Source organism: Tamandua tetradactyla, chromosome 11, assembly GCF_023851605.1.
Source record: "Tamandua tetradactyla isolate mTamTet1 chromosome 11, mTamTet1.pri, whole genome shotgun sequence".
In the NCBI taxonomy this organism is placed as follows: domain Eukaryota; kingdom Metazoa; phylum Chordata; class Mammalia; order Pilosa; family Myrmecophagidae; genus Tamandua; species Tamandua tetradactyla.
The window spans coordinates 98,602,977-98,622,739 of record NC_135337.1 but is presented as its reverse complement, the minus strand read 5'-3'; the positions used below and the strand labels follow the sequence as shown (position 1 = coordinate 98,622,739).

Here is a 19,763-nt window from a genome sequence, read left to right as displayed (position 1 = left end):
GAGAGATTAAAATCATTCTCTTTTTGCTCATTTCAGCTATAAGCTTTCTGACTTTGGTGCTGAAATTTGGGAAAATTTCATTAATTTCTTTTGGATTCTTGACTTCATACACTATTACACTTTCTCCTCAGTAATCTGGTCTTTTTGGGTATTTGTTATAGCTCATTAATAGTCTCCAACTTCCTGGAAACCCTCCTAACTGAGCACAGGTCTTTATCTTTCAATACAGGTACAACACAGCTGATTTCACAGATGTTCTTCATTGCTGTAATTGTTTATGATTGTTGTGTGGTCATCTGCAATCCTCTTCTTTGCAGGATGTTCATGCCCCCCAAAATGTGTCTGCAGTTGGTAATGTGTTCCTACATTTAAAGTTTTTCTGCTGTCTTGTTTCACACAGATGTTGCTTTCCAATTGATCTATTGTGACCTCAATATCACAAATCACTTCTACTGTGATGGTGTGCCCTGGAGGGCCTTCCTGCTCAGATACCAACCTCAAATAGATTCTGATTTTTATCTTGGCTGGATTCAATATGATCAACTGGATTCAATTTGATCAACTGTTTGCCTATGGTCTTTATATTTAAATTAAAATATCACAAGAGGATACTGTGAACAATTGTATGCTAGCAAATTAGACAATTTGGATGAAATAGACCATGTGCCACAAGCACACTAGGAACCCACACTGACTTAAGAAGAAATAGAAGACATCAACAAGTTGATTACAAGTAATGAGATTGAATCTGTAATCAAAAACCTTTCAACAAAAAAAAATCCCAAGACCAGATGGCTTCACGGGTGAATTTTTCCAAGTCTTCCAAGAAAAATTGATACCAATCTTGCTCAAATGGTACAACACATAGAAGAAGAGGGAACACAAACCTAACTCATACTATGAAGCTAATATCACTTAAGCCCAAAGCTTGTTAATGATATAAGAAAAGAAAACAAACACCAATCTCTCCAAAGAATATGGATGCAAACATCTTCAACATAATTTTGGCAGATCAAATCCAATAGCATATTAAAAGAAGAATGCACCTTGACCAAGTTGGTTTTGTTACAAGTATGCAAGGGTGTTCAGTGCAAGAAAATCAATTAATGCACTATACAACATTAATAAACCAAAAAGGAAAAACCACATGCTTATCTCTATTGATGCAGAAAATGCATTTGACAGAATCCAGAATCCTTTCTTGATAAAAACACTTCCAAAGAAAGGAATAGAAGGAAACTTCATCAACATGATAAAGGACATATTTGTAAAACCTACAGCTAATATCATACAAAATGGTAAGAGACTGAAACTTCAGATGCCCACTGTCACCATTGTTATTCAAAAGTGTGCTAGAATTTCTACCCAGATCAATTAAGTAAGAAAAAGAAATAAACAGCTACCAGATTGGAAAGGAAGAAGTAAGACTTTAACCATTTGCAGATGGTATGATTCTGTATTAAGAAAATCCAGAAAAAAACTACAACAAAACTACATCTGCAAATAAAAAAGATCCACAAATGGTAGGATATACAAGATTAATATGGAAAATCCATATGGGTTCTATTGTGTTAACCTAGCCAAGGAAGCAATACATTAAAAAAAATCCTTTAAAATAGTAACTAAAAGAATTATATATGTAAGAATAAACTAGATAATATAAATATATAAAATATTAGAATAAAAATCTAAAAATATAAAGAATTTGTACACACACTACAAAATATTGCTAAAAACACTCTAGAAAGACCTGAATAAATGCAAGGACACCCCATGTTCATGGATTAGAAAGCTAAACATCATTAAGATATCAGTACTACCCAAATTCATCTACAAATTCAAAGCAATGCCAACCAAAATTCCAATAGTCTCCTTTGCAGAAATGGAAAAGATAATTATTATATTTATTTGGATGGGTAAGGAGTCCCAAATAGCCAAAAATATCTTAAAAAATAAGTTTGAAGTAAGAGGACTCATGCTTCCTGATTTTAAAGAACATTATAAAGTTATAGTAGTTAAAATAGCATGATACTTACATAAAGATAGACATATTGATCAATGGAATCTAATTGAGAGTGCATAGGTACACTCTCAGATTTATGGTCAACTGATTTTTGACAAAGCACCAAAATCCACTAAGCTGGGACAGAACAGTCTCTTGAATAAATGTTGGTGGGAGAACTGGATGTGCATATCCAAAAGAATGAAAGAGGACCAGTATCTCACACCCTCCACAAATATTGATTCAAAATGGAAAAAAAAGCCTGAATATAAAAGTCAGCATCATAAAACACCTAGAAGAAAATTTAGGCAAACTCCTTCAAGATATAGTGATAAGAAGTAGATTCCTAGACCTTATGCCCTGAAGCACAAATAATAAATGAAAAAATAGATAAATGGGACCACTTCAAAACTGAATACTTCTGTACTTCAAAGGACTTTGTCTAAAGGTTGGAGAGGCAGTTGATGCAATGGGAGAAAATATTTGGAAACCACACATCTGCTCAGGGTTTGATATCCCAGATATATGAAGAAATCCTACAACTCAACACTAAAATGATGAACAGCTTGATTGAAAAATGGGCAAAAGACAAACATAGACATTTTTCAAAAGAAGAAATACAGATGACTAAAAGACAAATGATAAGATGCCCAGCCTCACTGGTTATTAGGGAAATGAAAGTCAAAACCACAATGAGATAATCCTCTCACATCTAACAGGATGGCCACCATTAAACAAACAGGAAACTACAGTCATGGATAGTATGTGGTAAATTAAGGACTCATATTCACTAGTGGTGGGAATATAAAATGTATAGCTGCTGGGGAAGAGAGTCTGGACGTTCCTCAGGAAGCTAAGTATAAAGTTACCATACAACAAAGCAATCCAGCTTCTCAGGATATGCCCAGATGATTTAAAAGCAGGAATTCAAACAGACATTTTGCACATCAATGTCCATAGGGACATTATTCAAAGATGTCAAAAAATGGGGAAAAACAGTGTCAATTGACCCATCAATGGAAAAAAAAATGTGTTATATACATATGATGGAATATTATTCAGCAGTAAGAAGAAGTTGAGTCCTGAAGCATGTGACAAAATGGATGAACCCTGGGAAATACATATAATATGTAAACTCATCGACACAAAATATGGAACAAAGCTTACCAGGATCCAAAATGAGGCCGGAGAATGGGGAGCAATTCCTTATTATGCACTGAATGTTTTAATTCACTTGTACTAAATTATACCAAAATGAATAGAGGTGATGGTAGCAGGTTATTATGATAATTAATCCTATTGAATAGTGGTTGAATGTATGGAAAGGTGAAATTAGAGTCATTTATTTCACCATAAGGAAAGTTGGAGTTTAAAACATGAAAATGTATAACAGCGAATATTATGGTGGACTGTGATTAAATAAACAAATATAAAAAAATATTAAAAAGTTCTTTCATGAACTAGAACGAATGTAAGACATTATTATAAGGAGTTAATTATAGAGAGGTATAGAGGCAAACTTATTTATTGCAAACAATACAAGAGTTAGCAGTGATATTTTTATGTTCTTTCATCAAGTAACAAATGAACTTCACCAACACTATGGGTCAACGGTTAGATAGAGGGATAAGAGGCATAGGAGTATTGGAGATTGACTTCTTTGTTCTAGTTTCTTCTCTAGAGTAATGAAGATATTCTAAGATTAATCATGAGATATCATGAGATCATAAGTTAACATGAACAATTTATTTTATTCTTTGGATGGGTTATATACAGTGTGAATATATTACAACAAAGTTACAAAAAAAGGGTAGGCCATGGTGACTCAGCAGACAGAGTTCTCTCCTGCCATGCTGGATATCCAGGTTTGATTCCCAGTGCCTGCCAATGCAAAAAAAAATACAAAAATGTTAATATTACTATGTAGAGGCTGGAATCAAACAACATTTTAAAATAAAATTATTAGCCAAGGGTTTAATGGGACAACATTATATGGCCAAAGTTCAGAAGTTAAACATCAGAAAACACATACTCATTCTTCCTGTGTTTATGATTGTTTTAATGAGAACCTTTCAAAGATATTCCACCTTCAATATCAGGAAAAAATACATCAAAATGCACATGAATGAATAGAGTTAGGATGGTAAAACAAATAATTAGAATGTTATTTCATCAGATGTTTCCTATCCAATGTCGCATACTGAGGACAAATTTTATTATTACATTAAGTAACAAGTTTTTTAAACTACTAAAATGTCACTTTTAATAAAATCATTAGATATGTAGAACAGAGCATGACAGGTCTGCACAGTCCATTCTTGATGTAAGGCATAATGGTGTTTGGATCTATTAGTGTAAGCAAGAGTTGGCCATAGAAAGTCATTTGTGAAAAGGGACATTTATAATATTTTCCAAAAAAAAAAAAAGTTTCACTGCCCCAAGTTAGCCTTAATGATTGCTTCGTTGGCTGCATCTTTCACATCCCTATTCCTTAGACTGTAGATCATGAGATTCAGCATGGGAATCACCATGGTATAAAACACAGCCACCATTTTCCCTGGCTCCACAGACTCCTCCATGGGCTGTCTGAGATACATGAATATGAGGGTCCCATAAAACATGGTAACAGCTGTCAAGAGGAACTCACAGGTGAAGAAGGCTTTATTTCCCCCATCAGCAGAGTGCATGTGCAACACAGCTACTACAATGAGGGTGTAGGAGATGAGGACAACAGAGAGGGAATATGTGAAATTAATGCCAGCGATGATATCATTGTGTATTCTTTGAGGTGGACCCTGCCACAGGCAATCTTGATGAGAGGAGGATCTGCACAATAGAAGTGGTTGATTTCAAAATTCCCACAGAAGTACAAGCCATAGGTCCACAGTGTGCACATTAGACTAACAGAGAATCTGTAGACATAAGGCACAGAGATGAGTCAAACACAGGCTGTCCTAGACATTTTGCTGCCAAAAAGCAAAGGGTGACAGATGGTCATGTAGTGATCAAAGGCCATCACCACCAAGATGTAGACTTCCACATGGACAAGGGCAATGAAGAAGTAACATTGCACCAAACACCCCACATAGGAAATGTTTTTTGCCTCTGATAATAAGTTTTCCAGCATTTTGGGGTGACATTGGATGAGGACCAGATATCTACAAATGAAAAATGACTCAAGAAAAAGTACATTAGGCTCTGAAGCTGGGCACTGATGCTAATCAAAATGATCATACTAATGTTCCCTAACAGAGTGACAATGTAAACTAGTAGAGACACCACATAAAAGAGAACTTGTAGCCCCTGGTGACTAGTGAACCCCAGCAGAATAAATTCTGTCACATCTGTGAAATTTGGCATTTCCTTATCAGAGGCCCAGTCTGTTTTGCCTATGGAGAAAGACAAAGCGTGAAGAGGATTTTTTTGTTGCTGAAACATTTAAGTCACATTCATCCTTACTCTAAATCAAATCATTTAAGAAATGATATAGAGTTTGCACATTGCTCAAAAGAGAGATAATATAGGCATACATAACCGTTTTTTCCCTATGCATTATAAAGTTACAATTTATCTTTTTCCAGTATCTCATCTGCAAATATGTAGATGACATTCATTACAAATAAATATACCATTAGAATTGGACAACTATATATATCTTTTTAGATTATTACAGGAGACATACTTGAAATCAGAGAGCACAAGCATGACCAAATTCCGACTGAGAATTGCAAAACAAGACTCAGACTATTGCAATATGTTATTGGATGGAAAAGAAACTTGAGACACAGAGATGGTATAATATAAAACCAGAGTAGCTAGCCAATTGTTAAGTCAGAAGAAACTTTTGATACTCAATGGAACATCTTTTCCATGCTATAGCTGCCTCTAATTATTTACAAAAGTGGAAAATTATGATATTATCCATTTTTACATGCCTTAGAGAGTAAGCTTTCACTGTTTAACCTTTGTACAGTGAATGACCCTATATGTTGGCCTTATAAACTAGTTCTTGATATGTTTGTCCTACATTATACCAAGCTACTTTATCATATGCTTTCCAAATATTGGATTCAGCCTCCTATTTTATTTTATTTTTGCTTTGAATTATTCTGATTTGATTGCTACCATGACAAGGGAGAGGTAAGATGGAAATAACAGCATAACTCTATTTTTATAATCTCAGAAAAGTAAGCTACAACTGTATCAGTCACTTAGTGTCACTATCAAAATGTAACAATAGATACATATTGAGGTAAAATATCACTGATGTGCTTTATTAACTGCAGTGGCTCATTTCAGGTTCCATTGTTTTTCACAGAACCAGCCCTAACCATTCAAATCCTGATTTCAAGTTATCACAGAGAAAATATATCCAAATAATACTGTGGTATCTAGATCTAGGTGTCAACTTCGCCAGGTGAAGGTATCTATTTCTGCTGCTGTGGACATGAGCCAATGGCATGTGAACCTCATCTGTCACTGATTACATCCACAGTCGGCTAGGAGGCCTGCCTGCTGTGATGAATGATATTTCATTTAATTGGCTGGTGTTTACATGAGAGAGCTCAATGTAATATAGCCCAAGTAGCTCAGCATACCTCATCTCAGCACTCGCAGCTCAGACCAGGGCTTTGGAGATACAGAAAGAAATCACCCCAAGGAAAGTTGTTGGAAACCAGAGGCCTGGAAAGAAGGCTGGCAGAGATCACCCTATGCCTTCCCATGTAAGAAAGAACCTCAGTTGAAAGTTAGCTGCCATTCCTCTGAAGAACTACACATTTTTAACTAAATAAATACCCTTTTATTAAAAGGCAATCCATCTCTGGTGTGTTGCATTCTGGCAGCTAACAAACTAGAACATATACTTTCCCCACTTGGCTTCTTACAAGAGACAAAAGTGTTATGAATCTTTAAAGAAGTGTCTGTATGATTAGGACCATATTGAGAATTCAAGTTCTCCATAATAATAGTGTGTGAACACTTACCACACACTGGTGTGCAATTGGCCTTTGTTTGCAATCAGTTTCATTACCTAATTCTACAAACATAAAGTACAACTAATAATATGCAGATGTATTTATTAGATGGTATCTCAAACTATTGTAAATTCTGTAAATATGTGTGCGAAGAAGATACACAAGATTCCTGCTATCATCATAACACATTCTTATTGAACAGACATAAATAAAAGAGATATTTTAGGTAGTAGGAACAGTTGTGAGAAAAGTTTAGCCTGCTAAGAAGATTGGGAATAACTGGGAGAAGGTGAACAAAGTATCACCAAAGAAAATTTTTCTGAGGTTAATTTTTCAGTGAGTTGAAGTAGCCAGCTTTGTAAAAATTGGGTGAAGAAGGAGTTCAAGTTCAAAACCTCAGAAGAGGAACTGTTAGGTTGGCATATTCCAAAGGCAGATTACTACAAAGATTCTTGCTATATTAGTGAATAAACTTTATGATATTTCATGGTCCCTTCACTTAGTAGCAGTATATACATGGGAAGTTAATCCCTATGGACTATTTTGCTAACCTTAAAATGGTAAATAAGAGTAATTGACATATTATGTTTAAATGAATTGGGTACATAATGTAATAAGCACTGAAGTTTCAATACTGATCTAAAGTTTCTTCTTATAAATTTTCATGAAATGAAAATAGACAATAAATGTTCTATTTTGTTTCATGTGTGGAAATAACCAGATGAGAGCTATAGACATTGGAAATAGAGCTAAGCTCATAGACTTTCCTACTTAAAAACTCCTGACCTTCAAAGCATGAATGCATGATTCTCTAACAGAGAGCTCTACTTGCATTAATTGAACTACTGTATTGTTTTAAATGCAAGATATTATATAAAAATTCAAGCATCTTAGAAATATAAGCTAATATTACCTGCTGTAAAAGAAGATCAGTTTTCTAGCCCATTTTTCAATTTTGTTTCAATTCTTTTGTGGAGTGTGAATATGTCTTCCTCTACAAACAATCATTAGTTATTTTGTAGTAGAGTTTATCTTATTCCTCTTGGAATTACTTAACCTAATGAGCTCACTTATATATCTAAAACAGATCCTCAGAAATATTCACAAGAACATGTTTTAAGCCTCCTGAAATCAGTTTCATACAATAGATTTAAATTCCAATGTTTAAATCTGTGAAAAATTCTTCTAGTAGAAGTATCAGCAGCTTTAAAAAATTAAGAATAGGTGACTTACTGATGGCTTTCTAAGCCCTCTGCATGCAAAGGTAATATGAAGCAGGCCCTATTAACATCTCCATTTCAGGAACTGAAGTACTGAAAGATTCAGAGCCTCCTTGGGTCTGAATCCTGGGTCAGATAGGATTGATGGGATTGACATGCAAACCAATAAGTTGACTCCTGTATTATATCCTTAACCACCTCTTATGGATGCATCCATGATAATCTGTTCTATTATTCAATTCATTTCTTTTTAAAGTTCAGTTTGATTGCTCTTACAGACAGAAGAAAGTTATTCTTTTGGTAGTTCATCTTTGATGGACTAGCTGAGGGTTGCATGACTCTCCCCATGAAAGCTGAGCTACAGATGTAGTAGACCATTGCAGAACCATTCCCACAAAAGTTGGGTGATCTCAACAACATAGGGTCAGATGACTAAGTGCAGTTTATTATATATTGCACATCATATTGTCTATTGTGAGGATGGGACATACAGTATGAAAATACAGACTATTCTGTATTAACATTTCAGGAATTTCTCATAGAGAAAAACTAAAGGAAAAATCATTTCTCCAAGCCCTCATACTGCTCAATATCCACCACCCATTGACACATATTTAAAAAGAACAATGTTAAAACCAATTTCCTGTAGCTGTGTAAGAAGAACAAATGAGGAATGAATGAGTTCTATAAATCCCCATTATAATGATCACATTCTTACCTAGTTTTGAACATGATATGCATAAAAATAAGAAAATATACCAGAAATAGATCTTCACACATTAAAATATTGTGCTAGCAAATAAATCTAAGTTGAAGATATTCAACTTCTCTTTAGATATGGATTAAAATAAAATGATTGGACAGCATTAATCTGAACTGCAATTAATTAAATTGGTTAGAATTGAATTAATCCTAATTGCAGAGTTCAGAATTTACAGACTTACCTTCAACAGAGGAGAACAGCCAATGAGTGATTTCTCAACATTTATAATAGTCTTGATATTAGGAGCATCTGCCTAAGGGACCATGCATGTAATAATGAAAGAAATAATAATTAAAATTCTAGAAATATCTCAGTGGCAGGATATAGGAAGAAGTATTTACTGGAAAAATAATTCTTATGAAATCAAGAGATCAAAATCTGTTTACCAACTTCACATGGGTTCTGTCCTCTTTATGTAACACTTTGAAATCATGCATCTCAGAATATTTTTGGTTTCTAACATGGAAAATTTTGATGAATCACTTTCTTTCCTTTGCTGCTATGTCCCAAATAAGTACCACTTTCAAGATAGAAGATTATAGCAATGCATATTCTTTGCTATAATATATAATACATCTGTGAAATTTACCGTTGCTTGGTAATTTTCACAGATGACACATGCCTCAATAACAGGGGTCATGTGGCAACAATATGGAAGAAGGAATTTAAGGAGAAGTCATTGGTGAAATAGTAGATTGTAGTATAAAGAATTTCTCCCTCTGCATTCACAGTTCTTGGATATAGTAAGGCATAGCAGTTGAGATGACCCACGTGCACTAGAGAAGAATGCATGTTCTCCTACTTTGGGGTTGTATGTTCTATACATGTCTAATGAATTTATAGTATCATTCAAGACTTCTATTTCCTTATTGGTCTTCTGTCTAGATGTTCTACCCATTACTGAAAATGTTCTATTGACATGTCCTACTAATTATAAGCAACACTTTATTTCTCTCTTCAAACCTGTCAGTATTTGCTTAGTACACTTTGGGGTCTGCCTGATATTCATATCTATGTATAATTGTAATATTTCTTGTTGATTTGACTGACCCATTTATCAGCATATAATATCCTTCTTTACCCCTTATAACAGTTATAATTAGTTAAAGTCTATTTTGTCTGATATTTTCATGATAATATGGATCTCGTTTGGTTATCATATTTTTTAAGTACTTTAATCCTCATGCCATATAATCCATCCCTGTGTACCTCTATGGCCCTTGGTATAATCACAGAGCTGTGCATTCATTACCACAGTTATTTTGAGAATATTTTCATCTGAGCTTAAGTTTTTCAACCAAGTTTTCAAAGTGAACGAGTGAAATAATTGGCGACCTAAATTGTTCATTAACTCTAAACTATGTCCTGCCTCTGTTTGCTCTGGAAACCTATGGGCTGAATTGTGCTTAGGTAAAGTTTTTATTTATTTTTTTGCTTCACTCAGTGCCCAAGTACTCTGAGCTCTTAAGTTCCTTCCCGTCATTTATGGAGGAAATCCATTTTGTGATCTCATTTGCACTACAGAACTATATCCAGTACCCACTGTCCCAAGAAAGTCTAAATTTGAAAAGAAGAAAATATGTGAGTGTGTGTGTGTATATATGTGTGTGCATTTGAAAGAGAAAGAGAAACAGAGACAGAGTTAGAGAAAAAGATACAGAGGGAGGAGGGAGATAAATGTGTTCTATGGTTACATATATTGGTGATGGTTAAATATAATTAAGCTAATAGAGGTAAAAATAATTAAAGCAGTGCCACCAATTTTTAAAATATATTTTGCAGAAGTATCCTGAATTTTCAGCAAATGACAAAAGTCAATTTAAGCTCTGCCAAAGAATCTAATCCGATGGGCATCATAAATCAGAGAAATCTTGAAGATCATAGACTGTTATCTATGACACTGGATGTGACATAAGCGAGTGGTCCAGCATCACCCACAAATTAATTTGAAGTTTGAAAACTCAAACAGCAACAGTTATTAATCACTGGCCATGGCTTATTTATTCTTCATGTAATGATAACTCTCTAAAAATGTAAGCAGGAAGTGTTTCATCTTTGAAAAACTGAAGTAGTGAAGATAATTCAAACCCTTCTGCCAAATACTGCCAAGTTTTAAAAGCTTTATAATTATTATAATTTTTTATTTTAACATTTGTTCCCCCTATTATTTTTTTAATCCATATGTTCTACATTTGTTGACAAGGTATATAAAAGGAGCATCAGACACAAGGTTTTCACAATCACACAGTCACATTGTGAAAGCTATATCATTATACAATAATCATCAAGAAACATGGCTACTGGAACACAGCTCCACATTTTCAGGCAGTTCCCTCCAGCCTCTCCATTACCTCTTGAATAACAAGGTTATATCTACCTAATGCATAAGAATAACCTCCAGGATAACCTCTCAACTCTGTTTGGAATCTCTCAGCCATTGACACTTTGTCTCACTTCATTCTTCCCCCTTTTGGTCGAGAAGGTTTTCTCAATCCCTTGATGCTGAGTCTCACCTCATTCTAGGGTTTTTCTCAACCCTTTGGTGCTGAGTCTCAGCTTATTCTAGGATCTCTGTCCCATGCTGCCAGGAAGGTCCACACCCCTGGCAGTCATGTCCCACACAGACAGGGGGAGGGTGGTGAGTTTGTTTGTTGTGTTGGCTGGGTTTTTTGAAGTATATTCATAATCAGCCCCTTTTTTGGCATATATATGTTTTCTAATAAGTGACAAGTAAATGGTTTTACTGACAAAATACGTTTAAGTCATCTGCAATGTAACATTAAATAAGTTAATTCTTAGCATCCTTACGGTTTGAATTTTTTAACTAAAGATAGTAATATTACAATTTTATCTAAATTAGCAATCCATTTGCATATACAAATAGTTTTATAAAGGTTGCCCATTCTATCTGTGTATGTTTGTGTGGAAATGGACACATATGTGTTTCTGGTTTTCCTTAAAGAAAATACAAATTCAGCAAAGGACAAAGAAGAATAATTCTTCTCACATAGAAACTATCTTGTTTTATTTTTGCATCATTGAAGAGAAATTTGTAATTACTTACATGTGTAAGAAAAATGTGTGCATTGCATTTCACTAGCTATTTGTCATCAGCTCCAAAATCAAAAATGCTTGCTCAGTTGATTTACTGATTAATTAGCCTGAGGACACATAGACTTTCATGAAATATATTGTTGCCTCAGGTTGATGATTTATGAAATGAGGTACAAGAGATATCAGAATACATTAATATTATCATATGGGAAATTAATATTCACAACAAATAGCATCCCTTCACTAAATATTATATTTCTTTCAAATATAAAAATAAACCAGAGAAATTAGGCACTGTATCTTTGTCCCAGAGGTGCAATATATTCCATATAAATATCAGTTTAATCTGTTAAGTGGAATCCATGAAGCCATGCTTTTATAATGACACATACATCTAATTCTATGTACTGCTCCATCAGGCTATAGGCCAAAGCTAGTTTGGCTAAGGCAGGTGAGAAGTGAACTATTTGTCACCCTAAAGTTAAAATACAGTCATTACTATAGTCTTTAAAGACAAACAATTACCAAGATGTTTATCTTATGAGACAACAAACATGGAAAAATAATGAAATGTATGTTTTGATGTTTTGAATGTGAAATTTCTGAAGAGTTCTGATCTTCTTCACAATGAAAACAGAATTAAACAATTTCATCCCTATTAGTAAGGCTAATAGTTTAAAATTGTGCTATGAAACAAAATGAAATATGTTGTTAATTTCCTGCACCATAAATTATTCTCCAGATAGAGAAGTGAATAACTATTTTTAAAATTCACCCACTGAATTTTTAAACAGGAAAAACTATCTTTTGATTTTAGCTAAGTGTTTAGATTTCTTTTTTATTAGGTATCTTTTTTGTTAACTTTTTATTATAATAGTATTTGTAACAGTATTTATTCAGTTTAAATTTTCCCATTGTAGATTATTTTAATTGTATATATTAATTAATCCTCACTACTTATATCACCAGAAATGGATTAATCTATTTTTATAAGAGTTTTATGTAGATATAAATCACATATCTTATAATTTACCTGTTCAAAGTGTTCAAATTAATGTCTTTTAATCTCTTCAGATTTGTGCAGACATCATTACAAAAAATTTTAGAACATTTTCATCACCTCAGCAAGAAAATCTTTGTCATGAGCAGTCATTACCTTCTCCTCCCCAAGCCTTAAGCAATGTAAATCTCCTATCTCTTTGACTACTTCTATTCTGGACTCTTCATGTAAATGGATTCTTACCATATGTGGTCTTTTGTAACTCTTTCACTTAATGTTTCAAAGCTCATCCATGTTATAGCATGTATCAATACTTCATTCGTTTTTATGATGAATATCACTGCATTATATGTCTGTGCCAAAATTGGTTTTTGTCCATTTATCAGTTGATGGATATTTGTACTGTTTCCACTTTGCAGCTATTATGAATCTTGCTGCCATGAACATTCATGCATATACAAGTTTCTGTTTGGAAATATGTTCAATTTTGTAGAAGAACTTCAATACCTAGGAATTGAGTTCCTGGATCAGAATGTAACTCTACATTTAGCTATGCCAGAAATTGCCAGATTATTTTCCACTGTGACTGAACTGTTTTACATTCTCCCAATGTATATGAGTTACAGTTTCCCCACATGTTGACTAACATCTGTTACCAGGTTTGTTTGGTTTTTCTTTGCTATTTATTTTATTTTTCTCATGCATGTCTCTATTTTGTACTTGTCTACCCATACATTGGATAAAGGGAGAGTCACACACAAGGATTATACAATTACATGATTTTATGACAAAAGAAATGTAGTGTACAATCATTATCAAAGCCCAAATCTACTGGATTGCAATTTCAGGTTTTCTCTTCTGGCTATTCTAATGCACTACAAACTAAAAAGAAATATGTGCCGGATGAGTCAGTAGTCATAATCATTTGTTAAATCCTAATTTCTCAGTCACACTTCCTTCTCTTCTTTGATCATTCCCTCACTCTTCAGCAGTATCTGGGCAATGATCAACTTAGTTCCTTTGTGCTGGGCAGAGGTGCTAACTTTATTGGGTAGAAGAATGAAACTGTTTGATGTTCTTGGAGACTCTGGTATCTCAGGTTTTCAGAGCTTATCTGACATAGGATCAGTCTGTAAAACTTCTATGAAATCTTAGATAGAGCACAGGGTTCTTTAGGGTTTTTAGGAATAATGTTGGTTGAGGTTTGACATACTGTGGGAATTTTCAATACCTAGCCAAAGCTTTAAGAGTAACCTTTAGAGTGGATGATCAATACAATTCTCACCATTGCACATTAAAGTGAATTTATATTAATGAGACTCTACACCAGGAATGGGTCAATCTACTATTTTTAATCCTAATTTAAATCTCTCTCTCTTTTTCAATACACAATTCTTCAGTGTAGCTTTTATTGATATCAATACCTTGATATTAATAGGTTGCCCAAAAAGTACCTGTGAAACATATAAGACATAATTGCTCAATTTTTTTTCAATAGAAATGTTTTGTGATTACTTTGTTCATAGCTTCCTTCACATCCTTGTTCCTCAGACTGTAGATCATGGGGTTCAGCATGGGAATCACCGTGGTATAAAACACGGCTACCATTTTCCCTTGCTCCACTGACTCCTCCGTGGGTCGCCTGAGATACATGAATATGAGGGTCCCATAAAATATGGTAACAGTTGTCAAGTGAGACCCACAGGTGGAGAAGGCCTTCTTCCTCCCATCAGCAGAGCGCATATGCAGCACAGCTACTACAATGAGGGTGTAGGAGATGAGGACAACAGAAAGGGAATATGTGAGGTTAATGCCAGCGATGATCATCATTGTGTATTCTTTGATGTGGACCCCACCACAAGCAATCTTGATGAGAGGAGGATCTGCACAATAGAAGTGGTTGATTTCAAAATTCCCACAGAAGTACAAGCCATAGGTCCACAGTGTGCACATTAGACTAACAGAGAATCCATAGACGTAAGGCACAGAGATGAGTTGAATACAGGCTGTCTTAGACATTTTGCTGCCATAAAGCAAAGGGTGGCAGATGGCCATGTAACGATCAAAGGCCATCACTGCCAAGATATAGATTTCCACATGGCCGAGGGCAATGAAGAAGTAACATTGCACCAAACAGCCCACATAAGAAATGGTTTTTGCTTCTGATAATAAGTTTTCCAGCATTTTGGGGGTGACAGTAGATGAGAACCAGATATCTACAAATGAAAAATGACTCAAGAAAAAGTACATTGGGCTCTGAAGCCTGGGACTAATATTGATCAAAATGATCATACCAACGTTTCCTAACAGAGTGACAATGTAAACTAGTAGGAACACCACAAAAAAGAGAACCTGTAGCTCCTGGTGACTAGTCAACCCCAGCAGAATAAATTCTGTCACATCTGTGAAATTTGGCATTTCCTTATCAGAGGCCCAGCCTGTTTTGCCTATGGAGAAACCAAAAACATGAAGAGAATTTTTTATTGCTGAAATATTTGAGTAACACTTATTCTTATTCTATATCAAATCACTTATGAAACAATGTAGAGTTTGCACAATGTTCAAGAGAGAAATAATATAGGCATAATTGTTTCCGTCCATATTTCTTATAGATAGTTACAATTTATCTTTTTCCAGTTTCTTATCTGCAAAATTGGTAGATAACCTTCATTACTAATATGTATAGTTTTAGAGTCTAGTATAGCATATGGTATTAGAATTAGGTAATTACCTCTTTGCTAGGTTATTATAGCAAGCATAACTTAAAATCAGAGAGCATAAACATGATGAAAGTACAACTGAGAGTTCTAAGACAAAGACAACCTATTCCAACATATCCTGTGACAGAAAAGAAACTTGAGACCCAGAAATGTTAAAATATAAACCCAGATCAGCTAGACAATTAGTAAGCAAGAGGTGCCCTTTGACATTTCATCAAACATCATTTTCATGTGTCGTATTTGCCTCTGAATGTGAATGAACTTTTAAATATACATGAGATTACCCATTTTTATATGTCTTGGAGAGTAAGACTCCCCTGTATAATTTTCATGGACAATGTTCTTACATATTGGCCTTACAATCTAATTATTGATGCATTTGTACAACAATTTACCGAGCTACTTTATCTTAAGCTTTCCAAATATTAGATTCAGGCACATATTTTATTTTATTTTTGCTACAAATTATCCTGGTGTGACTGCTACCATCTGCAAGGGTGATGTAAAAGGGAAGTAAGGGCATAAACTCTTCCTGCTTTTATTATCTCAGAAAAGTAAGCTACAAGTGTATCAATCACTTAGTATCACTATCAGAATGAAACAATAGATAAATATAGAGGTAAAATATCATTGATGTGCTTTATTCACTGCAGTGGCTCATTTCAGATTCCATTAATTTTCAGAACCAATAAATACCATCCCTGACCATTCAAATCACAGTTAAAAGTTACTACAAAAAAGTAACTCCAAACAATATAGTTTGCTTCTTACAAGAAACCAAAGTGTGTGATGAGTATTCAAGGGTGTATCTCTAGGATTAGGACTATAACAGAAATTTAAGTTCTCCGTATTAATGGAGTTGAGTGATTAATACTCACTGATATACAAACAGGCCTAGTTTGTAATTGGCTTCATTTACTTATCCTGTAAACATCAAGGACAACTAATGATATGTCAGATGTATTTATTACATGTTATCTCAAACTTTTCTAAATTTTGGAAATGTATAGGTGAACAAGATATGCAAGATTCCTGTTCCTGTTATAATTCATTCTTATTGAAGAGTGATAAGTAAACAAATTATTTTAGGCAGTAAGAGCATTCGTGCCAAATTTTTAGCATGCTAAAGATTGGGAATAAGGGGGAATAAGATGCATAATGCATGGCCAAAAATAATTGTCTCTGAGGAGATGACTTTTAGGTTCATATGAAGTAGTCAGTTTTCTAAAAATTGTGGGAAAGAGGAACACAAAGTTCAGTGGCTCAAAGAACTATAAGCTTGGTATGTTCCAAATGAGCATTGCTAAAAAGAACTTTTTGTATATTAAAGAATGAATGAACTTTAATGATCATATCATGTTCCCTTAACTTACTAGCAGTGTACCTTTAGGAAGTTAATCTCTATGGACTATTTGGTTATCCTTAAAATGCTTAAAATGAGAAATAAAAATGTGTTTAAAATGAATAACTGCATAAGCACTTAAGTTTCAATACTGGCCTGTTTCCCCTTATTTTAGATTTCCAAGAGAGTAGATTCTCTATTTTGGTTCATATGTGGAATTAACCAGATGAGAGCTGAAGACACTGGAAAAAAGGCTCAGTACAAAGACTTTCTTATGTTAAAACTCCTGACCTTGGAGGCATGAACACATGATTCTCTAATTGGCAGAGTGTTACTTGGGTAAATTAAACTAATATATACTATCTTTATATGCTATAATGATAGTATATAAATATTCAACCATCTCAGAAATATAAGCTAATACAACCTATCATAGCGACCCAGCTTATTTTCTAATTTTGATTCAGTTCCTCTATGATGTGTGAATTTATCTTCCTCTACAAATAATCATTAGCACCCTGGCAGTGAAGTTTGACTTATTCCTCTTGGAATCCCTTAAGTTAACTAGCTCACTTGTTATATATATATAAAACAGGTACTCAAGAATATACACAAACACATTTTTTTAAAAAGCCCCCTAATCTTGAGATCAGCTTCATACAATACATTTACATTTCAATATTTTAAACCAAAGAAAAAAATTTTTACTAACGGTAGCCAGTGTTTCAAAACATTAAGAATAATAAACTTTCTGACTGCTTTCTAAGCTCTCTGCATGCAAAGGTGATATGAATCAGGTTCTACTGACATCTCCATTTGAGGAACTGAAGCATTGAGAGATTCAGAGCCTCCCTCGGTCAGATCTGAATGACAGGATTGAGAAGCAAACCAATAAATTGACTCCTGTATTATACCTTTAACCACCTCTGTGGCTGCCTCTTCAATTATCTACTCAATTATTCTTGTTATTTTAATTTAGATTTCAGTTTCATTGCCCTTCCAGACAGAAGAATGTCTTTGATGGACTAACTGAGGGTTGCATGACTCTCCCCATGAAGGCTGAGTTGCAAGGCATTGCCTCCCCATTCCTTCAAAAGTTAGGTGATCCAACAACATAGTATCAAGTGGCTAAGTGCTGTCTATTATATAGTACACATCAGATTGCCTGTTTACACAATAGGGGTGATGGAATATGTAATATAAAATATAGAATCATCTGTGTTAAAATTTCAGGGATATCCCATGGGAAAAACTGTGAAGGAATAATCACTTCTCCATACTTCATACTGAATCCGTGCTTCCAACTCTTTTCATACTTATTTTTAAAGAACCATGTGAAAACCAATTCTCATTATCTATGAAGAACAGTTATAGATGAACCAATGAGGAATATCAAGTTTTATAAATCTCCATTATAATGATAACATTCCTAGATAACTTTGAACATACTACGGATACAAGTAAGAAAATGTAATAGAAATATATCTTCACACAGTAAAATATAGCTTTAGCAAATAAATTGGAAGTCAAGGTCTTCACCTTCTCTTTAAATATGGATAAAAATAAAATGACTGAGCTGTATTAATCTGAATTATCAAGAGTTCAGATTTTCAGACTTACCTTCAACAGAGGAGAACAACAAATGAGTGATGTGCCAACATTTGTAATATACTCTTGAATATTTGGAGCATCTCTCTAAGGGACCAACCATGTAATTATGAAAGAAACAATAATCAAAATTCTAGAAATGCTTAATGGGTAAGATAGGGAAGGAGTATTAATTGGAAGAATAATTCTTATAATGGAATCAGGAGATCAAAATCTGTCTACCAATTTCCCATTGGTTCTGTCCTCTGATTGCCACACTTGGAAATCATGCATCTCAAGAAAATATTCTTGGTTTGTATCATGCAAACTTTTTATGAATCACTTTCCTTCATATGCTGCTATGTCTCTAATAAGCAGCAATTTTTTCAGGGTTGATGATCATAATAATGTTATGCTAATGTTAGTCCTATGCTTCACACGGTAATTTTTACAAATGACACCTGCCTCAAAAGTATGGATCATGTGGCAATAATTGGGGAGAAGGAATCCAAGCAGAGGACATTGGCAATATTGTAGATTGTAGTATAAATAATTTATCCCTCTGCCTTCATAATTGTTTGGCTTGTAGTAGACTATGGCCTTTGACGTGAAACAGGTCTAAAATCAAGCCATGGCCCCATCACCTTAGTTACATGACTGTGGGTAAATGACATAATTTTGAGTTTCAATTTACTCACTTGTGGAATGGAAAAATTCTATCTTACAAGGTGGTTATGAGATAGATAAGGAAAGACAGTCAGCCCAGTGGCAGGCGTCTCAAGTTGTAAAATAATGGAATTATTTGTATAGTTTCACTTTTAATCAGTTTACAAGTATTAATTCACCAACATCTATAGAGTTGTGACTAATAGCCCCAATTTTGAATAATAAAATATTGATTTTATAAAGTAAATAAGAGCTTAAGTTTTTTTTTAGCAAGTTTACAAACTGAGCAAGCAAAAGAAAAAGGTGCCAGAGAGAAAGATAAGAGACACTGAAGGAGAGAGGGGTATAAATGTGCTCTAGGGTTATATGTTGGAGATGACTAAAAATAGTTAACCTGATAGATGTAAAAATAATTATAATAATGCCATTGATT

General features: G+C 34.1%; 1 protein-coding gene and 1 pseudogene across 1 annotated transcript; both read right to left on the bottom strand.

Annotated features, from left to right (window-relative positions):
* Window positions 1-4,431: 4,431 nt before the first annotated feature.
* Window positions 4,432-5,362, bottom strand: LOC143649738 (olfactory receptor 5M9-like; annotated as a pseudogene).
* Window positions 5,363-14,506: 9,144 nt separating this feature from the next.
* Window positions 14,507-15,433, bottom strand: LOC143649311 (olfactory receptor 5M9). Its single transcript, XM_077119435.1, has one exon. The coding sequence runs from the start codon at window positions 15,431-15,433 to the stop codon at window positions 14,507-14,509; it is 927 nt and encodes a 308-aa protein (XP_076975550.1).
* Window positions 15,434-19,763: the final 4,330 nt, after the last annotated feature.

Excerpts from the sequence above, each read along its gene's own strand:
- LOC143649311 (XM_077119435.1), bottom strand. The coding sequence starts at position 15,433 with ATGCCAAATTTCACAGATGTGACAGAATTTATTCTGCTGGGGTTGACT.